The sequence below is a fragment of the Temnothorax curvispinosus genome, unplaced genomic scaffold (genome assembly GCF_003070985.1).
Source record: "Temnothorax curvispinosus isolate PA1 unplaced genomic scaffold, ASM307098v1 QBEX01011001.1, whole genome shotgun sequence".
In the NCBI taxonomy this organism is placed as follows: Eukaryota; Metazoa; Arthropoda; class Insecta; order Hymenoptera; family Formicidae; genus Temnothorax; species Temnothorax curvispinosus.
Genome location: NW_020220781.1, coordinates 94,274 through 118,034, shown reverse-complemented (window position 1 = coordinate 118,034; position 23,761 = coordinate 94,274). Strand labels below are relative to the sequence as shown.

The 23,761-nt window shown below is 45.2% G+C and overlaps 5 protein-coding genes across 9 annotated transcripts; 2 read left to right on the top strand and 3 right to left on the bottom strand.

Moving 5' to 3' along the window:
- Positions 1-882: 882 nt before the first annotated feature.
- On the top strand, positions 883-11,900 carry LOC112461021. The gene is made up of 7 exons (XM_025026035.1): positions 883-1,527; positions 2,392-2,504; positions 5,998-6,234; positions 6,501-6,745; positions 6,839-7,010; positions 7,124-7,362; positions 7,536-11,900. Exons 1-7 carry the CDS (start codon positions 1,404-1,406, stop codon positions 11,176-11,178), a joined length of 4,773 nt encoding a protein of 1,590 aa, XP_024881803.1. The 5' UTR covers positions 883-1,403; the 3' UTR covers positions 11,179-11,900.
- A 106-nt stretch (positions 11,901-12,006) lies between these two features.
- Positions 12,007-12,761, bottom strand: LOC112461022 (probable peptide chain release factor C12orf65 homolog, mitochondrial). The gene is made up of 2 exons (XM_025026037.1): positions 12,251-12,761; positions 12,007-12,217 (listed from the first exon to the last, which is right to left on the bottom strand). The coding sequence occupies exon 1, from the start codon at positions 12,749-12,751 to the stop codon at positions 12,257-12,259; it is 495 nt and encodes a 164-aa protein (XP_024881805.1). The 5' UTR covers positions 12,752-12,761; the 3' UTR covers positions 12,007-12,217; positions 12,251-12,256.
- LOC112461023 lies at positions 12,750-13,652 on the bottom strand. 3 transcript variants are annotated; one of them, XM_025026039.1, is made up of 3 exons: positions 13,570-13,652; positions 13,305-13,499; positions 12,750-12,837 (listed from the first exon to the last, which is right to left on the bottom strand). In XM_025026039.1, exons 2-3 carry the CDS (start codon positions 13,461-13,463, stop codon positions 12,799-12,801), a joined length of 198 nt encoding a protein of 65 aa, XP_024881807.1. In that variant the 5' UTR covers positions 13,464-13,499; positions 13,570-13,652; the 3' UTR covers positions 12,750-12,798. The 3 variants fall into 3 exon arrangements, with proteins under 3 accessions (XP_024881807.1, XP_024881808.1, XP_024881806.1); XM_025026040.1 differs by having other exon boundaries at positions 13,305-13,491; positions 13,570-13,609; XM_025026038.1 differs by having other exon boundaries at positions 13,305-13,639.
- Positions 13,653-14,608: 956 nt separating this feature from the next.
- On the bottom strand, positions 14,609-18,653 carry LOC112461043. 3 transcript variants are annotated; one of them, XM_025026093.1, is made up of 10 exons: positions 18,296-18,652; positions 17,510-17,794; positions 16,654-17,436; positions 16,317-16,533; positions 16,033-16,229; positions 15,717-15,956; positions 15,429-15,601; positions 15,172-15,322; positions 14,914-15,083; positions 14,609-14,843 (listed from the first exon to the last, which is right to left on the bottom strand). In XM_025026093.1, the coding sequence occupies exons 1-10, from the start codon at positions 18,398-18,400 to the stop codon at positions 14,738-14,740; spliced, it is 2,427 nt and encodes an 808-aa protein (XP_024881861.1). In that variant the 5' UTR covers positions 18,401-18,652; the 3' UTR covers positions 14,609-14,737. The 3 variants fall into 3 exon arrangements, with proteins under 3 accessions (XP_024881861.1, XP_024881862.1, XP_024881863.1); XM_025026094.1 differs by having other exon boundaries at positions 14,738-14,843; positions 15,429-15,532; positions 18,296-18,653; XM_025026095.1 differs by lacking the exon at positions 18,296-18,652 and having other exon boundaries at positions 14,738-14,843; positions 16,654-17,422; positions 17,510-17,597.
- Positions 18,654-19,741: 1,088 nt separating this feature from the next.
- On the top strand, positions 19,742-23,538 carry LOC112461049. Its single transcript, XM_025026107.1, has 7 exons — positions 19,742-19,830; positions 20,368-20,594; positions 20,891-21,083; positions 21,151-21,251; positions 21,343-21,479; positions 21,559-21,900; positions 22,013-23,538. The coding sequence occupies exons 2-7, from the start codon at positions 20,547-20,549 to the stop codon at positions 22,326-22,328; spliced, it is 1,137 nt and encodes a 378-aa protein (XP_024881875.1). The 5' UTR covers positions 19,742-19,830; positions 20,368-20,546; the 3' UTR covers positions 22,329-23,538.
- The last annotated feature ends 223 nt before the right edge of the window (positions 23,539-23,761 follow it).

The window sequence follows — 23,761 nt, the reverse complement described above, 5'->3', positions numbered from 1 at the left end:
AGGCGTAGTCGTGAGTTGTAAGAAACTGACCAATCACATTCGAAGTTGAGGAGAATATTCAATCTGTGATTGGTCAATTTCTTACAACTCACGACTACGACTTCTATGTAGAACAACCTTTAACTGAACAATACATAATTCGATACGTTTTATAATTATATAACAAAACCTTCACTCCTTCACTGGGGGGAATGTCCGCGCTTTCTCGCAAGAGATTTTGTTGCGCAACGAAACATTAATCGTCAAACTTATTCTCATTCATTTGCGAGATGAAAATTAACGCTCCGCCTCACTATATCATAGAAGTGTAGTATTATTATCATTGGGCGCGTTCAGCAGACCAAGCCGCTCAGTAGCAGTCGAACGTGCGTGGCTCTTAGGGCCCGGACACACACTTTTTCGTAACAGTAACAGTAGGATTTCGACCAATCGTGTTACTCGATTCGGGAACGTACGGCCGTACGTCACCGTACGTTTTCGAATCGAGCAACGCGATTGGTCGAAATCCTACTGTTACTGTTACGAAAAAGTGTGTGTGACCAGCTTTACTTTTAGATCCAACCACGCAACGCAGAGTGTTAATAAGACGAACTCAACAGTTGTGTCTGCTGAACGCGGTCGATTACTTCCTGAAATCTCGATGCATATGCAGCAATAATAATTTGTCATCATTTTGGCCCATTTATTATTCTTTACAGATTGAAGACATATCCCGTAAACGAATTAAATTAATTTAATTCCCTTTTATAATCGCGGGAGAATTTCCTATACTGTGCTTTCGATTCGTCAAACAACAAATAACTCGTCCCCTCGAACTCACCACTCGCCACGGGCGTCGCGGCAATCGAGCGCGCGGTGATGTTGGCCGCCCTGCACTTGCTCCGTCGCCGCCCGTTCTTGTCGCTAACTTCAGTGCGTGTGAGATTTCAGTTTACAGCCGAGCCAGCGGAGGTCCGAGTTCGAGGAGACTTGGTGGTGCGAAGTTGCGAAGCGTGCGCGAGTGATTCGGACTTTTGCGGTTTTGCGTTGACCGAAGATGCGATCTGATCACGTCTGCCGACGACACGCAGATTGGTAGCCGCGATCAAGCGTATTCCGGGCCTAGGTGCCACGATTGTGACGCGCGCATTCCCGCAAACGAGAACGAAAGAGAGAAAGAGTAAAAGAGGTAGGGAGAGAAAGATAGAGAGTGAGAGAGAGAGAGAGAGGAGAGTGAGAAAAACGAGCGAGGGACGGAGCGGAGCATGCGACCGCGCCTCTGCGACGTTACTCGGCGTGTCGATGAGGATGGGAAGTGCGCCGCCGCCGTTGCCGCCGACGACGACGAGGACGAGGGACAAAAGTGAGTCAGGGATAGCGTCGTTGCGGTACGTCGTGCGGTGCTGCATCATCATCGCTTAGGAATGGTATCGCCGTCCAAGCACCAATACCAGCAGCAGCAGCAGCAGCAACAACAACAGCAGCAGCAACTCAGACAGCCGTCGAGAGAGAACAAGTTCGATCCGCGACAAACCGGACAAACGCCAGGTAGGCCTTTCGACCGCGTAATTCCCGCATTGCATAATAACCCGCGCCGGCCGTTAATGGACACTGCGTAGAGACGTTTGCTCGGTTTGTGTTTGACACGCGTTTTACTTGCCTGTCTCTCGCTCTCTCTCACTCTCTCTCTACCCACATACACACGTAGCACACACACACACACACAAACACACACGCACACATATGCATAAACATATGCCGAGGGAGCGTTCAGTGATCCCTGAGAGTGCTCGGAGTATCTTCGGCGAAGAGACGATCGTTGTATACATATGTACTGTCACTGAGAAACTCGAGTTGTTTTACAGAAGATCGAGATGCCTTCCGAATCTGTGTTAGCTTGGACGCCACGTGCAAATAGCGAAATCTTCGCCGATGATGGAACGAGTACTCTGAACGATCACCAGCGTTCCCTTCGCTGTACAGTCCAAATACTAATGACGATTCGTTTTGTATATCCCGTCTTGTAATACGTTCTCTGGATGTGAGTAACAAGACTGTTATTATTGCTTGATTAGAGGCTGCACCAATTTGTCTGTATCATGTGATTTGTACAGCGGTTGGTACGAATGCGAGACAGCAGCTGAGATACGATAAGCGCGAATGCTCTCCCGGTCTTCCCCGTGACGCGTTCGTCGAAAAACAAAAAGTTATACAAGTCCGCGAAAAAGAGAAAAACCTTTCCGATGATCTTATACACTTTAACACCTATCGTCAATCGATTCATTCGGGATCGGCAATCGAATAGCTTTGTCACGCCTCGTCGCGCCTACACACAGGTGTGACAAACGATCGTTGCCCACCACCGATCGCAGCGTGCAAAAATAAGTAAGGTTTTTAAAACTTCTTTTGTAGATATTCGTATACGAAGGGGCCCGCAACCTTTGGGAGAGAAGTCATTCTATTTGGACATAAAGAACCATGCCGTTGCGGCCAAGCTAGAGGCACAGATCAGGGAGTTGGGTGGTGTGAGTTGCATTTCATCTCCTTGCTTGCGCGATGCTGCGTTAGAACGGCCCGCAGCCCGGAGCCCGCGTTTCCCGCTTCGTTTCTCGCCGCTTATCGATTTGTCAGAGCGTTTTGGTGTATTTCGGGCGAGTGTGCGAGCCCCCCTCTCACTTTCTCTACCTGCCTCTTTCTCTCTTCTTCCCCTCCTCCCCCTCGGCCCGCTCGCCATCTCTCTCTCTCTCTCCCTCCCTCCCCCCTCTCTGTTCTTCTCTTCCCGCCATTTTCGATCACTATGCCTACGGCCGCTTCGACGTAACGCCCGCTCGCTCCCCTACAGAGAGCGCACACACGCACACACACATACATGTACGTACATAAACGTTCACGCGTGCGCGCACGAAAAAGGAAAAAAAATTCGAATCTCCATCTCTCGCGACCGATGCGCTCTCCGGCCATTCAAATCGACCTCGTTGCCACGCGATATTGCTTGTGAGTACGCGCGCGATTATCGAACTGCCGGAACACGGCAAACTCGGTCCCGAAAAATTCCGCTCGCGGACTGGGTCATCCGCTGATAAATTTGTCCTCTGATGGAAAACTAGATTTTGAGATCACGCATTCGTCGGTATCTTCGGCAACTGAAAGGAAGTCGTTTTATTCCTCTATTGTATATGTGCAGTAATAGAATTAATATTAATATAGATAATATATATTACGCCAAAGAATATTTATATTAAAGGAAACTGCCGGTAGACGATTGTTTTAACTTTGCTTCGAGAGATAATCGCGATTGCCGTTTTATTTTTGCTTCTATTTTGTAACTAGGTCGCAAGCCAATACGCAACGGCAATCTCCAATAGAAAAAAATACGTTTGTTATACCGAAGCTGCGCTATAATTTCTCCTCGGTTCGATACGTTCGATTGATTCCTCGCGATCCTGACGATGCTTCAATTCATACATACCATTTTTAAGACGTAGGTATATCAATTATATCATACGCGGGGTGTATTGCTACATAAATATTCTACCAAGATAAAAATTTCTCTTTCCACAAACGGTACCGAAACAGTTTTCCATAAAACATTAGCCTACTCGCGCCGCGCTCGTCCTCGATCATGTGATCCGCGCGAGTCGCGCTAAGTTGTCTCCAACCATCTCCCCAGTTCCCCCCGCTCTTCCTCCTTTTTTTTTCTTTTTCTCCGGAGGCGATGCTCGTCTTGCTCGGAAGGTTCGGAGCGCGCGGAGCTAGGAAAAAAAAGGGACAGACGATCCGACGCTCTCTCGGCTGACCCTCGCGGCTCGCAGACGTGACCGAGCGTTGCGCGCGAGGAAGCGGGTTTCCGTGCGTCCGCGCCGGCCGTGGTTCTTCTCGCCGCGCGAGGCCGCGTCGTTGCCACGCCGCGCCGCGCCGCGCGGGGGCTACGCCCTAAATTCGAGCCGCTCTCGGCAACGTTTGCGCCGCTTTAGCGACGACGAACGCGCGACGTATTCACCGTCTCGGGAGCCGCGCGCGCCTCGGCGGACGCGACCCCGATCGAACGATTTTTCTGTTGACAAACAATTCCCGCGGCGAGCCTCTCGCGTCCCGCGCCATCTTCAGAGCGGTCCGCGAAACTCGCGACTTCGAAAAGGGGCCGGGGGGAGGGGAAGGCGGAAGAAAAAAAAGAAAAGAAAAACCGGGAAGCGATATTGCGAGGCGAAAAATTTGCGCATCGCACCGGATGAAGGGTAGATAGTACGTTCCTGTATGCGGGCCGGTTATTTAGCGGCGTAATATCTGACAAATGAGTAGAAAATTCTCTTCGGAGATATTGGAAGGGAAAACTTGAAAAGTAGAGATTTCGCGGTTAATATAACACGCTCTAGAGACGCGCGACTAAATTTCGTGCGCGCTCTAAACGTGCCGGAATATTTTTTAATCGATACAACGATATGTTTCACTTGACATTACACATTTACGAGCTCCGTATCGGTTTTTTACTGCCTTAACTTTCAGCGGTTTAACCGGACGAACGAGCCAATTCCTCGCGGCGCGGAGCGGAAGGGCACGGATACAAAGTCGCCTCGCAACGAGGCCTATTAATAGAGCAGCTGTCAAACCGCGGCGTGCGTCGAATCGTCGTCGTTGAGCGGAGCAGAGCGGAGATCCGTCATTGCCGTCGCCGTCGTCGGTCGTCGTTATCTGTTGACAAACAAATCGCGAGCAACCGGCGCGCGTCGCGCCATCTGCACCCGCGCGCCGCGAGAAATTCATCTGCCGTACGGTGCGCGCGGGTGTGCGCGAAAATTTCGAAAAGCGGAGCTAGGGCGTGGGGGGGCGACGCGACGGCGACGGCATTGGCGGCGCGCCCGACGACGCGAACGGACGGGACGGGAGTCGCGCGCGTGTCCTCGCCGTCGACGTCGGGCGCGAGAGGAGCGGACGCGCGCGCCGTCTCCAGGCCCCCGTGCCAAGCTGCTAACGGCGAATAGCCATTTTGTGCGTGACAGTTGTCCGCCGCGGGGACCAGCAGTCGTAGCGAGCGCGAGTGGAGTCGCGTCGCGTCCCGTGTCCCGTGTCCCGTGGCTCATTCCGCCCGGCCGTGCTCCCGTCCTCTCCTCCTCGAACGTAGCTTTGTCGGGTCTCGTCGAGACGCGGCGTCTTCCCAACGTGCCTGGCGTAGGGTCGCGCCGCGATAATCGGCGAGCCGCCGCCGAAGCGAAGCGGAGCGGAGTGAAGCGGAGCAGAGAGCGGTCGGTCGCTTGACAGGCGGCGAACGCTCGTGACTTTCGAGGACGCGTCCTCGGTCCTCGCCCGACTCTCGGTCGCTACGCGTCGGATGCGCCTTCGTCGCCGCTCACGCCGGGGGCCGCCGCTCCACGTGTTGTCTCCTCGCGTCTACCTCCCGGTGCCTTGGACGAGGGACAGCTGGCGGCCGACGCGCCGCGTCGTATTATTAGAACAACGCTATGCGACCGGTGGCGGGTGGCGAGTCGCGGCGTCCGCTACATGAAGACCAGTCGTGACGGCACGCGCGCGCCTACCCGGCCGAATCGCCTTCCTCGGCGTAACGGTCGGCCTCCGTTGTCACCGTCACCGTCACCGCCGCGGACGCGGACGCGGACGCTCGAGGAAAGCCGCGAAATCACTTGACGTCAGCGTAACACGATGTGAGCCAACCCATCTCGGGCTCGCTCGCGCATCACACCAGCACACGTACGTGTGCACTGTTGGTACGTCGCGCGCGCGACGGCGACGTTTTGCTCGTTGCGCAAACGATAAACTTCCTCGAAAGTCGGACTGTCTCTGTCGCACGCACACTCGCGAAGGTCTCCTTTGTCCGCGTTGGAGAAGCTCGAGAAGCCCAGAGAGAAGCCCCGCGTTTCCCTCGGAAAGTATGCGATCTTGATATGTTGGTTGATCACTTGTGTCGTACGCTTGTGTGTGTGCTCACCTCTCTGCTTTTTGCCAGCTTTGCATTTTTTTCCCCTTGTCCGACCGTTCTTTCAACTTGCTGTCCTTTGTTTCTAGGAGGTCGAATTGTTTCTAGTGCGCAGTGTGAATCTTGTAGCCAGTGATAGAGTAGATAAGGCAGGTCACACAAACTTCGAGGTACATAGATGGGCTTGCGGCGTCAGTGGTGGCAGTGGAGGACCTCGCTCCCTGAAAAGCGTCGAAGTCCCGACTCCTACACCCCCGACGCCGTTATTGAGTTCTGAATGCCCCTCGTCCAATTCTACTCTGCGGGGTCAAACTACCCAAAGATCTGTAAGTAGGAAAGATGAAATGGAACGAGTTGTGTCAAGCTTACAATGTATCACATAGAAACTGTGTTCGGTGCTGTTAATATCGCGATTAAGAAATCAATGTTATTATCTATCGCTTTGTTCCTGTGCATCCTCTCGATATTCCCTTATCTTTTGTGAAAGAAAAAAAATTTATGTAACGTAAAATTTTCCGGTATAGTAGATTTGCAAATCGGTAACACGACAGTACGATAATTTCGAAATTGTTTTATGTATCCAACTCAATAGAAATCGCGGGTGGATGCAATGTTGGAACGTGCTCTGACGCAACCACAACAGTGTTTCGTGGATCCGCTAAACAACGCCCACAGTTGGGGAATTCCTATCTGGACGACGGATAAGTTTCAGACTTGGCTCGACAAGATCTATGAATCTATCAAGAATACTTCTAACTTGAAACAAATCAATCAACATAGCTCGACGAAAGTCAAGCATTTGAAAAGACCATACGTGAAATTTGACTCTATCCACAGGTAATCGTCGTTAGTGATGTTACGCAGCATTTTAATTTTGCGTATATCTGTCCACTTGTGAAATTATCTCCCATGTTACGTTCCTATTTATAGAGCTGCCAGACCAGTGTTCCTGGAATTATCATCGTGGCCCACGTTAAACTTCGACGGTGATCCTGGTTCGTGTCCTTTCGACGCAAAGAAGCAGGAGAAACGAGAAAGCAAATTGACGAACAAAGAGGTCAAGGAGAATAAGAGGGATATTGAATCTATAAATAAAGCGGAGGTGCATCATTCGCTACTATATAAAACATAGCATATTGATGATAAGCAAGTAAAAATATTTAATTGAATTTCTACGTTAAGAAGGTCATGGGCAATTTTTTTTCGAATGGACAGGGTAAAGAAATGACTCGGAGACCCCGTGCCACCGCTGCACGTGCCCGCAGAACGGAACAGCTGGTCGCTGGCTATTGCGAAATTTGTCGTGTTCATTATGACGATTTGTCGAAGCATGTGCAAAGCGAGCAGCATCTGAACTTTGTGGGGAACGACGACAATTTTTTGTCATTGGATACATTGATCAACGGAGGCGCCAACGTGGAGGCGTTCTTAAAATTAAACAGATCAAATATTGAGTAAGTATCCGAAAATAAAATTTTATACATAATTCTCTTCTTTAATTTCATTGATATTTAATATTTGTTGAATATAGAAATTATCCATGTTCGTGTCGATCGATATGTAAAAAATTATCGTTAGCATTTCGCCCATTTGCCAATTCGATTTATTTCTATCCGTTGTTTCGTAGGAAAGACTGTGACTTATTCCCCAATGGAGATGGCAATCTTCATAACGTAGTACTGCCCGAGGAGAAAGTTAACAAGAACACCAAGACTTTAAGTAACTATACTGTTGAGGATATAAAAATGGTGAATGGTGCGCGCAGGAACCTTAATCTAAAGTTAAGCTCGCCGCATAATCTGCGTACTCGTACGAAACACGAGAGCGGGCATCTCCTCAGGTCAAAGGGCAGTCCGTGGCACGAAGTCGACAAGAGTGATAAATTGTATGACAAATTGGATGGTTTTACCATCAAGAAGCGCTCGAAAGGTACTATCTGGATCGAGGAGGATGACCCGGACGAGAAATACACGGAGGATATCCTGAAGGGACCCAAGCAGGAAGACTACAAACTCAGACCTTTCGCGAACAATATCGAGTTTTACAACAGTAAGGAAGATAATATCAATAATAAGCACAGTAATCTGGATCCACCAAAGTTGCAATCGATGATCGTACATAGAAATGCGCAAAATGGTATTATAAATTCGCGTCACATATCGGAGGATCCAGATTATCTCAATAACAAGAACGAATGTAACGGTGATGAAAACGCGGGTATTTTAGAGTGTGCGGTAAAAGAAGTCGACGTAGTCGACAATAGTTACATTGTGGGAAGTTGCAAAGACGATCCGTTTCAGAGAGACAATTGTGCGTTGCAAGCGGACAAGGTGACGATAGACCCGAGAAAATTTTCGTTGAGTGATGCGAACGAGATCATTTGCAACGGGCATAACGACAAGAGTGAACAGAGGGACTTGAAAGTGTCGCAAGGAGAGAATACTCGGCACGTGAAGCCTAAGCATCCGCGCGTGAATCGGAGGGGCGGCAGAAGTATTAGAGGTCGATATCGACATCGACTATCGGTGGAAGAACGTTTGATAGAGGACAATCGTGCCTACTACAAAGTGGAAGTGTTGGGCAATAAGCTGCGATCAAGTGCGGTGCCAGGCGGCAATTCGCAGCACGCGGCATCGAAAGATGGCGAGGACGAGGAGAAGAAGGAGGCTCCGTCGAACGAGAAGCCAGTGGTAGTGCGGTTTAAACGCGTGAGGAAATCGGAATTGTCGTTGTTGAGCGACGAGGCGGAGTCCTTTATGTTCGGCGAGCCAAAACGAGACGATTCCAGCGAGCAAACCAGTGATGGTGAGCAAAGTAGTGTGCTGCCCAGAGAGACGGACAGCGAGGCCAACGAGAATGTCAATTCATCCATGTCACCGAATTCGTCGTTAAATTCCAGTCCCATTAAGCAGGAGATTATCGAAGAGGACTCGCAGGATTCCGTGCACCTGGGCAGAGCAAGGAAGAGAAGACGTACACAGGCCGAAGCGTTCATCAAGGACAATACCGACTACTACAAGTTCGAGACGCCTGGCAGCAGGCTAAGGTACCAGGCTCCATTGACCGGTATCAAGGACACTGCCGTGGATGGCGGTAGGGAACACGGAACGACGAAGAAATCAGCACATGAACCGGAAGATTGCAAGCTGCAAGCCGAAAACGTTGTCGAGAAAATTTATCCGTCCAAGCCGTCGGCAGAGATCGAGAAGATGCAGTTTTCCTTCGAGTCGGTACCTAAGTCCGAGCCGTGGTATCAAACGTATCAACGTCAGGACACGGGCGCCGAGTTTTGGCATTGCTTTAGCGAGTGCGACGCGATGAAGCCTTTTCTCCTGCCGTACGAGATCGAGAACTTCCATGAGACGCTGTTGAAGGCACAGAGCAGAATCGACAGCGGCAGGAGAAGAGGCCGCGGTCGCGGCGTAGGTTCCATGGGACGTTCGCCAAGGAAGAGCCCGCGTTGTCACGCGTCCACGTTAGCTATTATGTCCACCATAATCCGCAAAAGGGAACAACAGTCGTCGACTCTACCTACGATAGAAGAGTCGCCGCCCGTCAAATCGCGCGTGAACACCCCCAAGCTCGAACAAAAGCCAGATCTCAAATTGGACGTGGACGAGGAGATAAAAGAGATGGCGAAGACGATCGATGAGATGTTAAGCACAAAAAATATGGCCGAGTTGGACGATTCGTTTGAGCCCGATTTGGATTTGGCGCAGGATGGTTTTTGTGATACGAACTTGCCGAAGGGCGCACCACCGAATCTATTGGAGTTGCTCGACAACTGTCAGGACATCACCAACTGTCTGGAGAACAACTCGTCGTGCGCTAGTTCGGAATGTGGTGAGGCAAGCACGGACATTCCTCTGAAACGACGGAAACGAAGAAAAAATCGGACCGGCTGGCCAGTTGGTAACAAGATGAAGAAAAAAATACAAGCAAACAGCAAGATCTTGGCGGACTGCGACCGGGAATCGTTGGCGGAGAAGAGACCCTATTCTGATGGCGGTTTTGCCGGACGTCGCACGCTGGATACGGCCACCAGATTGGAGGGAGCTGATTCTCAGGCGTCGAACATCACGTTGCCGACGGCTGCAGAACGACTGGGTGTCAATCAGAAAAGCAACGATGACGCTTCGTTGGAAACCTGCACCACGTCTCACAAATCGTATCCCGAGGCGCCCGGGAAGAGAAACAGAAGCATAGAGGCTACCAGCAATGACAACACGGGCCTATCAGTGTGTACGGATAACTACATAGAGTCCGTCTCGGAAAATGCGTGCGACGATGGGACGAATAAGACTCATCTGTCGAACAAAGATTATCCATGTAAAAAATCTCCTCTGTCGGAGATTGAGGAGGTCATGGAGAACGATACGGGCAACGATGAGAATCACGAGAACCAGAAGAACCTGTTCGGCAGGAAAGATGTCAACGCGATCGCCGAGAACTTGGTCGCGAAGTCATCGCCCATCAGGAAGCAACGGCAGCGCGACGTCACCGTCACCAACGCCGATGGCTGCGAGCCGCGGGACACGGAAATCGAGAATCAGAATAATGTACAGTTGCAGTGTAAAAAGGAGGAGACCGGTATAGTTCCTAAGAAACACCACAATTCTAGTTCCGAGTTATCGCCGAAGCGGCAGCTGCGCGGTGGCAACTGCGAGGAGAACTCGTCCGACACGGGGGAATTGTTGAAACGTCGTCACAGTATAATGTTCGCCGCGACGAGGCGCGGTCGGATAGGCTCGCGGAAACGGATCTACTCGAGAAAACGTCAACCGAGAACGGCCGTTACCCGCAACAACGTTAATCTATCGTCGCCTGATCGCGTCGGGATGATATACGAGGTCGAGAATTGTAAAAAGGATGCCTACTTGAGTATTACGCCGTGTAACAAGAAACAGCCACCAGGTTCCGGGGTGCGCGGCAGCGTGAAGCGCAAAAGCGAAGCCATCTCGTCGTCGGACAACATCCAGGAGTCGTCCGATCCGACGATAGACCACGTGTCGGAACGCGTCAGTCCGTCGATAATATCGTCCACCGAGCTCGAGCAGCGTCGTTCGAGCATCGAGTTCCAGCCGGTCGTACGGATGATGAAGCTCGACGATCAGGTGGACATGGATCACAATATATTGTCGACAGTGACGGTGGCGAGCAACCGGCGGTTGAGAAGTTCCGGCGGCTCGCCGCGATCGAACCCCAAACCGCCGAGGAAACGCGTCAAGTCCGGCCGCGGACATTTCGGCCGGTGGTTGAAGAGCAGCTGAAAACCTGGAGAACGGAGACGCGGAAGAAAGAGGCTGCACTTCGGCTTAGATTTCAACGATGGTGGTCAGTTATCGATCTCGCGATCCGATATCCCATTCCGCCACAGTGTACATTGTGTATAAAAATATTATTTGTGTACGTAGAATAGTATTTAACATCATAGTATTATACATACATATATATAGGTATATCTTTCTCTCTCTTTAGTGATACCATTCTACTTAGTAACGTTCTTTCAGGTGGTTAGTTTTAACACTCCCCACCCGGTATGTCCCACTGTGTACATTCTTTAGATACGGTCGTTGTGTTCTCAGAGACGGAGCAGTTACATCTTTTTTTTACTAGTACCATGTCGTTCCTCATTTTTTTATTTCTTTTTTCTCTTCCGTCATATTATGTAAACGAAAATTGTGTATCATTTTTAATAACAGTCGTTTCATTCAGATCACGATTAAGGATTATATTTCTATTTAGAGTATATTACATTTTAGAGTACGCAAGACTGCATACAGCTTTATAACATTGTAATCACATACATACCACACATACACATACATACAGAAACACATACACATTTCTGTTACATTGTGTATATTATTGAAGGTAATAATCTTTATTTTCGATTCCCCAGTATATCCAAATACATTATTTCAAGCAGAATTGCTGTAAGTCGCTCATGAGTTCAGAAAGAGAAATTATTATTAAAGATATGCAAATTTTCCATTAAAAATCATTTTATTGCACCTCCTTGTAATCCCAAATAATCTTCCTTAGATTAAATTACCAATAAGTTCAACTAACTCTGGTCTAATTTTAGATTGTTTTTTATCTTAATTATAATTTCAGAGACCAATTAACCAGCTAATAAAAATTATTAGTCCTAAAGTAAAACGGAGCTTTTGTACTTCTGGAAAACGATCAAGTATCTCACAATCTAAATTCATTGACTTTGATGGATTTAATTGGTTAGCATTAATAAGTCTCTTGTCTGGCTTGTGTATAAATTTTATTTACTTCTAAAACTAAAATCAGGTTAGAATGTAAATTCTAAAGGTAATTTACACGAAACAACTTGCGTCACGTCAAGCCTTCGCGTTCGCGAAACGCTTTCTTCATTTCGTTCAGTTTCCTTCTTTTGTAGTCTTGTCGCGTCTGCTGCTTTTCCTCGAGGGCACGTATCTGCGCCTCGACGGAGCGCTCTTTGTTCAGCAAGTTGTCAAGTTTTGTCACCAGGAGTTCGCGCGCACGTTTCTTATTGTCCCACTGGCTCCTCGTCTCGTGGCATCTGACAACGAGCCCCGTGGGCTTGTGCTTCAATAAGACCGCGTTGTTCGTCTTGTTCGTCGCCTGGCCACCCGGACCGCTGCCGCGGATGAACTGCTCCTCAAGGTCAGCCTCATCCAGCTTGGGAACGTTCGAGTAATCGAGATAACGCTTGAACGACTTATTGCGAACTTGTACGCTTTCACAATTAATCGCGACACCTAAGGACTGAAGGAACTTGTCGCGGCTGCCCAACGAACAAATGCCATTGTGGATTTTTAAACACGTCAACACGGACCTCGCTGACATGACTCTTCCTTTGTCTTCATAAGTCTTTTGGTGCAGCAAAATGATATCTATACCACTTTCCTAGCTTCCAAGAGTTTCATACCCTTCTGAAAGGAGAAATAAAGAGATTTTTTAGTCCTAAATGATCAACAGGGAACTTTTAAGAGATTACATAACGCCATACATAATGCAATCAAAATTTAAACACTGGAAAAGAAATTAGGCGTTATAAATATATATGACATTTAATTTTTCTTTTTCTAGTTTTAAATTTAGATTACATATACACGTAAATATATATGTATAATAAAAATATAATCTTTAATATGCAGATAAGGTAGATTACATAAACGTAACAAAGAAAAATTAATCTCGCTCTTATATGCCGAATACAATTCCATGAATTTTAACTTTTCTTCAGATTAACGTAGCGCCTTCAACCTCTCTTCGGAATCCGGAATTATTTAACACGTAGTACACTTAAAATAAATATTGAAACCACAGTTTATAGGTTAGAAACAATGAGAGGTTATAAGCGGTACGCTACTCGCATTTCGATACGCAGCGTGATTACCTTCAATTGGAAGTCTATCGTCGCTTCGTCGGACAGATTTTTGTTATTCCTAAAAGCCGTCTGGATCCTGTAGCGAAAATACTTCTTATTTGTGAGCCTCAAAGTTTCGCCGTATCTCAGAATGTCCTTGTAAAGTCTTAGGACGGCTTGTCGGCTCATCGCGACTTGTCGGAATCAACTGAATTGACTGGATGACTGGACATATATCCAAAATAAGATATTATTATCGCGTTTTGAATCGATTCGCATAATGCTAGAAATATACCGTTTTTCACGCCACGCGGACCACGCAGGGATATTGCACGGCAGTTGAGAACATGCGCGGCACTGGTGATAGTGGTGATACGCGGTGACATTGACGAGCTGGCGTTTTTTTTTTTTTTCCATTATAGATCAGCTGACGGGAGTATTTAAAGGGCCATCTACAATGAGTCGCAGTCGCAAGAGTCGTAAGAAATTGACCAATCACAGTTCATTATTCTTCGACCGCAAGGAGAATAATGAACTGTGATTGGTCAATTTCTTACGACTCTTACAACTGCGACTCATTGGCCGCGTTCAGCAGACACAACTGTTGAGTGTCGTCTTATCAACACGCTACGTTGATTTGTTGGGTCTAAAAGTAAGAGCCAATCACGTTCGATTGCTACTGAGCAGTTTGTTCTGCTGATTCAAGCAAGGCGTGCAAGCACTGCAAGCTCTATTGGTTTTATTTCAACGACAGATTGTCCTAATAATATTAAGTTCACTCCTTTTTATAAAGGAACTTGAGAAAAGGGAGGATCATTGTTTCGCATAATTACTTAATATACAATTTATTAGATCCTGATAATAGTGATAATTATTAGTTAAAATTAAAATTCTAAATTTAATTTTATATGACCAAATTTCTTGAAAGCAGATTTTGCAAAGTGTCTACTATAAATTTTGTCTGTAAAATGACAGCAAAAATATAATCAAAGTATGATGGTTGACTGTAAAACCCGAGCAAAATCTGTCAGTCTATAATATATTCTATTTAAACGGTTATGAAATAACAGATCTTGTCTGGTTTCTACTGTTAATCTGCTATCAGATTATGTTAATAAGTTCTACCGGTAAAATACATGCTTGCTGAAATATTCCATTTGAATCTGTAGGCAAACTGCTACCATATTGTTAACATTTTGCTCACTGTGAATGCTGTGATTCAAGTAGATTTATTGAACTGAAATGCATGGATATATAATGCTCATATTTACATTTCAGTGGATGTCAGAAAAAAATACTTGCTTATTTCTATCGCTCGGTGGAAAGAAAGACAATTTAAAAAGTCATAATATTATATTTCCAAAATTAGACATTTTTAGTATAAAATCTCTCAAATTTGAAATCCCTATACAATTTTTTTTATGCATTTCTCAGGTTTGACAGAGGAGCAGCCTCAAATAACGTTAGAATTCTTGGAATTCTAACTCGAAAAGCTTCTGTATGACGTCATCTATTTGCAGCTCCTTTGCGATCTCCGTTATCAATTCATCTACGAGCTTATCAGATATCCTGTAGACACATTGTAAACACATTTACAGGATAAAATTCTCAACATAAAAATGGTTATTATTATATTTACCAAGCAACAATGTCCCATGGTTTATTTTGCGTATTGCTAGAGTACATTGGAATCGATTGCATCGATCGTTGATATTCCTGCCTATATTTCAAAAAACTCATCTCTATTTCCTCGGAAACAACAAGCTCGATGTTATTCAGCGAGTCTGCCATAAGTTTTCCTTCTTTTACCTATTGCATTCATATAATCAACATAACAATGTTACATTTGAGTTTCAAGATATCTTTAACCATTTTTCAGTGTTTATTTATAACTTACTTTTGTCTCAAAATCCGGCAATTCCACTAAGCTCTCGTAATCCGCTTGACACGACGCATCACAATAACGAGGTACTTTTGATGCATTTTCTATCGACGACACACAAATCAATTGCATATTCTCGCCATTTTTCCGCATCTCCGTTAAAGTTCTTTAAGACAAAATAATAAATTGAATCTCATTTCTTTAGCTATCAAAAGTAAAAAATAAGGAAAAGTGTATTTATAAAATGTAACGTGAATCACACACATTCGTACCTGTTTGTTTTAAGACATTCACATTCACTGCCGCCTGAATAACATATATCGCAGCTCGTGCTTGTGTTTATTTTTGCATTCATGCTCTTAGGCAATTGATATTTCTGCAGGAATTTCATCAATGTATTCGTACTAGTTTTAGAATAAGCTGGCCTCGTTTCTGATTCATTTTGCTACATGTAAATTTGCAACGCTTACGATAAAATCGAATTAGAGATAAATTAGAGATAACTGAATAGTCTCATCTTTTAAAAAAGATAATTTAGACAGCATCGCGCTGCAGTTCACCTTATTAGAAATAAAAGACATGAAATCTGCTATCACCGGCACCAAATTAGATAAATGATCCTCTGTAATCGCCGTCTCTCTTTCGTCGTCATTATTTGTGGAAGTATTCTTAACAATATTTTCTATAGTTTCTAATTGCTTTCGATTCTGCAACTTGCCAGAACCCTTTCTCGGCACTTTACATATTCTCCTAGTGAGCATTGCATTATTATGCCTTTCTTGCGTTTCGAAATTGTTGCCCTGTAAAGTAGAACAAAGTATTTCAACTTTAATGTTACAAAAAATCTGTCCCATATTGTTGCAATAAATCCTTTACATCTGAGTCTATAGGTAATATATCCATCATGGTCTTTATATCCTCCTCTTTTGCGAACGTCCTATGTTTTCTAATGCCAGTCTGACCTGTATCCTTAGATGGTGTTATAGGACTAGGATATGACTGATCCGTTATTAGCTCGTTAGAGACTCTCTTAACATTTATTGCATTATACCTTTTATCTTTTTGATGATAATCTAAAAGTTAATGCACATAGTGTATAAGCTAAAATATTGCAAATAATATACATCAAACTTGATAGTATATAAAATGATTTTACATACTTGTCTTGGGTTTTGAAATATTTTTGGAAACTTTGGTGTCCATGCTGTACATGCTTAACCGATTAGATAATTGTTTGCGATTGAGTCGCTTTTTATTTGTCGAGTTTGGAGTGAAGGATGCCATTGAGGGAGTTTTGTTAGTATCGGGCAAGTCGTTATTCGCATGGACTTTCAAATTTGACAAAACGGTATTGCATTTGCTTTCAATCTCCTTCCCCTGCGAACAAAGAAGCAACTTTTAAGCAAATTCAATTCTAATGTTTCTTTCATTTTTGTAATTTTGTTATCAATCATCAGTTAGCATAAATTCATATTAATAGCGTAAACATAACGTTACCAGCGACAAAACATCAGTGTCCCCCGAATCAAAATAATTTAAGTGGAGCCTATCACACATAGTCTTCAGATCGAGAACTACTTGCAATATCTCTCTAAGCTTTCCAGGCTGTCCCTTGGGAATACAGCTGGGAATGTGTTTGCAATAGGCGACCAATGCGTGCAGCAACAATTGATGAGCGGCAAGAAGTTTGTGCTCAATGGCATGCATGTGCAGTCCCAGATTTCTATGATTCGGCCTTATTATCGCACGCGGCGAGATAACGCACATATGCCTCTGGATATCCTTGACGTATCTATTAAGATCGTACAGATAGTTCCTCGAGAATCGTACGGCAAATTCGGCGACGCACTGCTGCCGTCTCTGAAGGTCCTTGATCCCGTCCGGCGCAGAGATGTTTCCCAATCTGAACGTGATTTCGTCCAGTACGTCGCAGACCCTTCTCTGCATCGTCAAGATCTTGTGCATGGTGAACGGATCTGGTCGTACGTAAATGACTCCATTCGCGACGTCGTCGCGGCGCGCGCTGCTTTCAGGACTGGAATTGTATTCGACACCGTTACTCGCATGGTGCAGCTGCCTCGAAGGTTGCCTCTTTCGCGATATTGCGTGACCGGAACGAGACTTTCTGGCGTACGACTTGAAGTCCTCGGGCTCATGCCTTCTTTTATAAGCTGGAGCGTTATTCTCTTCGGGAATCGTAAGCAGCAACGTGGTGCTACCTGTCCCGGTATCTTTCATAATCGGCACTTTCTTTGAAGCCGAGTCCCTGATATTATTTACCTATTATTATGTGAGCTTTAGCGATCTAATCAATGTAACCTCATGATACTATTTTCATAGAAAATTTGCTTACCTTCAGCTTTTTTTTCTGATTGTTTCCAGTCTTATTACTATACTTTTTCCTTATTTCGTCAGGCAAAATGTCCATCTCCAATTTTTTAAGTTCTTTATCCGCTTCCCTCATACCTTCATCCAATAGCTGTTTGATACTCTGAACAGAGGACTGAATGCCATTTTTGTCGTAGCCATTCAGCTCTTGTTGCCTGACGAAAGATGCCCATACGCTTTCCTCCTCCTCCCGACATCTCTGTCTGCGTACGTCCTTTACTATGTACTTGAAACGATTTGTAGGCACATACTGTAATAGAAAAAAAATAAGATAAGTGTCTTGTTTCGTATTGTTTAAATCAGATGACAGATAGTTGATACCAGTTGATATTCTATTCAAGTCTGTGAACTGCTCAAAGTGCTAATAAAATTCGAAATAGATTTTGCAAAGTGTGTACTACAAATTTTGTTGACACAATGTCAATAGAAATGTAATAAAAAGATGTTGATAGAACGTGATGGCAGATTAACTGCAGAAACGAGCATATCCATCATTCCATAATCATTTATAGTATATATTGTTACTAGATGACAGATTCTACTTGGTTTCTGTTAGCAGTCTGCTGTCAGATTACGTCAGCAGACTTTGCCAGGAAAACGTGAGCGGACGCAGCTGATACCAATGAAATCTATCGCATCTACCCGAATCTGCAGGCGAACCGCGGCGCTAACATTTCGCACATTCCTTGGAAGGGATATGCACGCGGAATGAAACATTACGTGAACTGTCTCGAGATTCCGCGGAATCTACCTTAAAGTTAAAATCATCGTTTTCATTTCCAGAAAGGAACGGATCCTCCGTCACGTCGTCGCTCAGGTGCAGGACGGTTTCCGCGGGATTCAAGAGGAGCGACATCCTATTCCTTGGTTATGTCCGGTATTTCGAGGGGTGCGCGTTCATTCGCGTCCCCTCGGCCGTGCCATAAACGACGGATATCAAAGAGGGGGGAAGTACGATCTTGAAAAACGGGACGCGTGGCACGACCCTCGTTTGCATGGGAACGCGGTGGACGGACTTGGGTCGACTTGGGAATACGAGCTTCTTGTCCGGATTGTATAGTGTATAGGCTGAAATTGGCGCGACACGAAAAATCGATATCTCTCCCTTGTTGGATTCTCTCAATCCCCCCCCCCCCCCCCCAATGGTTCAAGGCCGTTCCAACGATATTAAATTCGATCGATTCCCCCGCGATGAAGCGTTTCGCGGACGGAAATCCGGATCGAGGACGGGAACGCTGAATCGCTATATATTGTATTGTTCGCGTTTCGTCATGCGGAGCGTTTCTTCGAGCGTTTTTCCAGACGCGCCAAATTTTTTTAATCCATTCGATCGATGGAAGAAAAAAAAATTCGAATTCGAATTTCAAACTAAAATCTCGCGGTGGAAAACGATTTCGGGAAGAAAGAATATCGTCGCTATTCTTTTTCTCCGCATACGCGGAACGACGGTCGACGAGGCGAAGGGCGAAGGGCGAAGGGTCGGGTTTTTGTCAGCTGCGCGATTGGGAGCGCGCCGGCTACGTGAGATACGATCGGGAAAAGGCGTGGGCGCGGCCACGCGCCGCGGATCAATACTCGCGGCGTCTCGGCGGCACGGGTTAACCCGCGGCGAACGGGGTGTAATCGCCAGCGGTGCTCAACGCGCGGCCTCCTCGACCGACCTCGACGCGAAACGGCTTTCCGTGCGTTCCGCCCACGCCGGGCCGACGCACCGCGTCGCTCGCTTCGATTAATTACTCATCCCGCTCAATTTAGGCAAGTCCGATTCATCGCGGGCGAGAAATGGCCTCCGCGGCGCGCGTATACAGGAAATGCTGCGCCGCTGGGAAGCGGCGGAGCACCTCTGCGAGAGGCGGCGGACTCGCCGATCGTGAAAAACGCGCGAGATTCGAACGGCGACGTGGAATCGCGGTCGAAATCGGTCTCGCGGTTCGCCTTGGCGACGCGTAAACGCGGATGGAAGGTGAAATGGCGCGTCGGCCGGTCGACCTTTCCGAATTGCCGCGTCTGTCGCGTTCGCGGAAAGAACGATCGCTTAACGATCGCTACACGACGGTCGCTACACGTCGCGGATCGTTCGAGTCCCGCGGCTCGGGGTTGCGTCACGCTCGAACGTCGCCGGCCAATCGGCGCGCGCGCGCGGCGCGGCGCGATGACGTCACGCTGCGCGCGCAGGACGTTCTCATTCAACCCTCGGACCTCGCTGCGCTGCGCTGCGCTCCGCGACTCATCCGCTCCGCTTCTCGTCCTGCGAACTCCCTCTCGCCGCGAGCTCGAGGGTGCTCGGTAAGGCCGCCCGATAATTTTCTCACTTCGTTACGCGTTTAACGAATAGATAAGCCTTCGCGCGACGTGTCGGTCGAGCCTCGTTAATTTGTTTCCCGCGATCGTTTCTCGGCAACATTTATATAGACTCCCCCATGGCGTTGCGAGATCCGAAAGAAGTGTTTTCAAATCCTACGATTATCGTTCGTGTTCTTTTTTTATCCATAACGCTCGCGTAAAGAAAAATACGCTTTGGCGATTCGTGTTGATTTTGCGGCGCGTTCGATCCACGAAACCAAGTCGCTGAACAGTGACGTGTTCGATTGATTGACGCTATTGCGTTTCTAAGTTTCTTCGCTCGTTCGGTTCCGTCCACCACTTGCTTTCACGAGTGTAAAACAAATAATTAAATAGCTCCTGGATCGACGTTCTCAAGAAACTGTATAAATGTCCCTGTGATCAAGTGTGAAGTGGATCCTTCGCGACTCTTGCGATACTTAGATTCTCGTATTTATAAGAGAGTGATACTAATTGTGAAATTATGCATTTTCCACACAGGTTGCTAGAACACTTGAGGAAGCTTTATTCGCGCTAACAAACTCAAGTCGCAACTGTGTAGTTTGAGTGCGTGTCTTAGATCACTGGTAAAGGTATAACGGATATCATAAAAAATAGGCGAGGGCAAAGCCAGGATACTGACGACTAACTTCTAACTGGTATCAACCGACAACTTCAGGATGACATCTAAAGTGCTAATGAAACTACCAACAGTGCCCTTCCCTCAAGTGAGTATACGCTCGTCTTCTCATTAAACGTTAAGTTACCATTCAGAAAAAATGCTGTTTAATTTGATTAAAGTATATTTTAATCAAGACATTGACCTAGCTTTGATCAATGTCTGTTATCTTTTCAATGTAGAAAGTACATAATAAAATTCACTGATGAGATTACTTGTTCGATTATTTATTTGTTTGAGTATAAGAGAGAAAGGCTCCAAGTTTTAAGATTCGAGTTTTGTATGCTCTTTTATTACAAGAGAGAAAAACTTTAAATTTTTAATAAGCCTTTGTTCGTATAAAAGGGGAAGAAAGCACCACCCGACTTGGTCTCCTTGCCCGAAAGAAACGATGGATTCGCACACGTCAGGCATCAAAGCTTGAACGTGGACAGAGTAATGCAACTGGAGCAGAACATGAAGTTTCTACAAGAACAACATCAGGCAACTTTGGTCGCTTTACATCAGGAGATAGAATGCCTGCGTCAGAGAAATAGAGGTAACAGATAATTATATTGGTTCTCCTCAAGTATTTTGCCTCTAATCTGTTTTATAAACGTTTACAGATCTGCAATTTCAATTAGTATTTTCTAAAAGAGCACACTATGGTGTGGCTAGTAGTCCTTCTTCGCCCGAAGATAATGGAAATGGGTTTGCGAAATCAAAGGTAACGCGATACCGTTATTGATCATTTGATAATACCTGTGTCTTTTGATGGATACCTCGAGCATCTAAAAGTTTGAATCCTGAATTTACAGGGTAGCCCAATATGTGTCAATGTAACACCTTTGCAAGTGGAGCTTCTGGAGAAAGACTTGCAAGATATTAAGGTGTCGTTACAAGAGGCGAAAACACATAACCAGTACTTGTCGAACATTATAGAGCAGCAAAAAAAGTCAGTTGTTTTACACGAAAGTATATCATATGGGCCGTGTCGTGACAGTAGGCTAACGTTTCTTTCTTTTATTTTGCAGGAGATTGGACATAACGGAAGACCAGAGAAACAAAGTTGAAGTGGCGGACGTGGGAATTCAAGTCGGAGATCCCGTGCAAGCGAGCCTAGTTGTGCTTTTGGAGGAATCGTATGCGATGGTGAAACGGTTGCACAAGGAGAATATGGATCAAAAGAAGGAGATAGCCTCGTTAAAGGCGGCTTCCTCGGCAAACTACGCTGGTACTAGCAGAAACGGACGTTCCCGCGACGGTAATAATTCCCATTACAATCGTGGTTCGCCTACGAGTACGACGCAGGAACAGACGTCTCGTAAATTTCCACCGTTACCAGTACCGAGCTACTGGCATCGTAGATCACCGAGGTATAGCTAATAGAATTCTATCATCTATATCTATAAACTTGTAAATTCATCATAAAAGACATATTTGAAAAGTCTAAGCAGTCATTTAAAATCTACATGCGAATTATTACAGGTACAGCACGAATCGACACGAGAAGCAAGACCACCAGGCAGATACGGACTCGACCGTTTTGCCGCAACTCCAGAACGGCAGCGTGAAGTCAGCGGAAGCGGCCAGTTTCGAATCGCCGTCTTATCGATCGCGCGAGTACCGCAATTACGGCCGCGACGGCAACAATCGTAAATACAGAGGTCAGGCGTCGCGAAGAGACAGCAATCATTATTACCATTCTCGCGAATTTAAAGACAGAAATTCCAAGGATCATCCGAGAGACATGAACGACACTGGTGAGGGCTCGAAAGACGCGGTTAATCCTCGAAGACAGTAGATCGCGATACACGTTGCCGATGCGTAAAGATAGTGCGATCTGGCAAGGTTTATAGTCCTCTGGGACTATAACGCATTGAGATTTTAAACACATGAGAATTTCGATACTATACCAACTATAAGACTTATCGTTAACGAGTGATCAATGTTCTCTTCACTGGTGCTGATCGATCACGAGTCTCATGCATATATAGCATGCAATAGGATAGCGACGACGAATGGGTATAAACTGTACGATTTTCGATGGAACAATCTAGTTTATATTCTAATTTTAATTGTTATAGGCTGCCATAAAGGGATGTAGGAACTTGCGCTTTGTAGATTGACGATAATCAGCAGAGTGTTTAGCGGAAGACTTTTTGCTAGACAAGAAGACTTTTTTTCTTCCTACACACAGAAACGAGAGAAAATGAGTACGACCAAGGGCTCACTATAAGTGCTAGCTTTTTGGCTGATGCTCGTAACTTCACAGACTTGAGCTTAATATGCGTGCAATAATCCGATATGCTGTCGACGCATGTGTGTACGTGTATTAAACTTTTAATCGATAATGAAGCATTAAAGAGTCGCTTCTGAGAGTCAAATCTAGTCATTTTCACGTATTCTATTGAGACAACAAATCGTTGAACGATTTAGCATTATATACACATAGATATATAATACATATACAAATATATATACATATACATATAAATATGTATATATATATTTATATTTTTTATTGGTTTTATGTGTATCTATATTGTTAATGTATTTGTTACGTACAATGCATTATATTTCATCAAAGTAAAGTCAAGTTATATTTTATTTTGATCTTGCGATAATATTATACACACAACCTGATTGTCTTGTAAAAATATGCACGAATCTATTGCATTTGATTATTCTCCTCTTCGACAAGTTTCTTTATTTTTTCTTTGACTATTTTCAACTACGAAACATTTAAAGATTATTGGACTTGTCTACATTAGGCAAGAATTTTCGTAATTTCTACTTATAACCGAGTCTTGAATTTTAAAAATAGCAGAATGTATGTAGTATTGTTAAATTTATTCATTTTAGAAAAATTCGCGGATACCCTGCGGAATAACATGGAAAAAATTTGCCACATTAATCGGATTATAATACAGAAGTGTACTTTATAATTACGTAAAATCTTGTACGCTTATGAATGGATGAATTATCAAAATAATATAATATCATAACAATCATGTGCGTAATTTAATTTTTTGAAAAACCATCTTCCACGATTATTCTATATATTCCATATATATTAAATAAATCTTGGCTTATCGTAATCTTTTCATTTATCGTCACCATTATTTCAAAATATTTTACTTAATTCTGCGCTACATACACATCTATATTTGTTTTAAGATGTAAAATTTCAATGCTTCAAATATATTATTACAATCATAAATTATTTCGTCAAGT

Coding starts and splice junctions, on each gene's coding strand:
- LOC112461043 (XM_025026093.1), bottom strand. CDS start 18,400: ATGTCGCTCCTCTTGAATCCCGCGGAAACCGTCCTGCACCTGAGCGAC. Junction 17,437..17,509: donor ATCAGAAAAAAAAGCTGAAG/GTAAGCAAATTT, acceptor ACATAATAATAG/GTAAATAATATCAGGGACTC. Junction 15,957..16,032: donor TATTACCTATAGACTCAGAT/GTAAAGGATTTA, acceptor TCTACTTTACAG/GGCAACAATTTCGAAACGCA.
- LOC112461023 (XM_025026039.1), bottom strand. CDS start 13,463: ATGAGCCGACAAGCCGTCCTAAGACTTTACAAGGACATTCTGAGATAC. Junction 12,838..13,304: donor CGATAGACTTCCAATTGAAG/GTAATCACGCTG, acceptor TTCTCCTTTCAG/AAGGGTATGAAACTCTTGGA.
- LOC112461021 (XM_025026035.1), top strand. CDS start 1,404: ATGGTATCGCCGTCCAAGCACCAATACCAGCAGCAGCAGCAGCAGCAA. Junction 2,505..5,997: donor AGATCAGGGAGTTGGGTGGT/GTGAGTTGCATT, acceptor CTTTGTTTCTAG/GAGGTCGAATTGTTTCTAGT. Junction 6,746..6,838: donor AAATTTGACTCTATCCACAG/GTAATCGTCGTT, acceptor TCCTATTTATAG/AGCTGCCAGACCAGTGTTCC.
- LOC112461049 (XM_025026107.1), top strand. CDS start 20,547: ATGACATCTAAAGTGCTAATGAAACTACCAACAGTGCCCTTCCCTCAA. Junction 20,595..20,890: donor CAACAGTGCCCTTCCCTCAA/GTGAGTATACGC, acceptor TTCGTATAAAAG/GGGAAGAAAGCACCACCCGA. Junction 21,084..21,150: donor CCTGCGTCAGAGAAATAGAG/GTAACAGATAAT, acceptor AAACGTTTACAG/ATCTGCAATTTCAATTAGTA.
- LOC112461022 (XM_025026037.1), bottom strand. CDS start 12,751: ATGTCAGCGAGGTCCGTGTTGACGTGTTTAAAAATCCACAATGGCATT.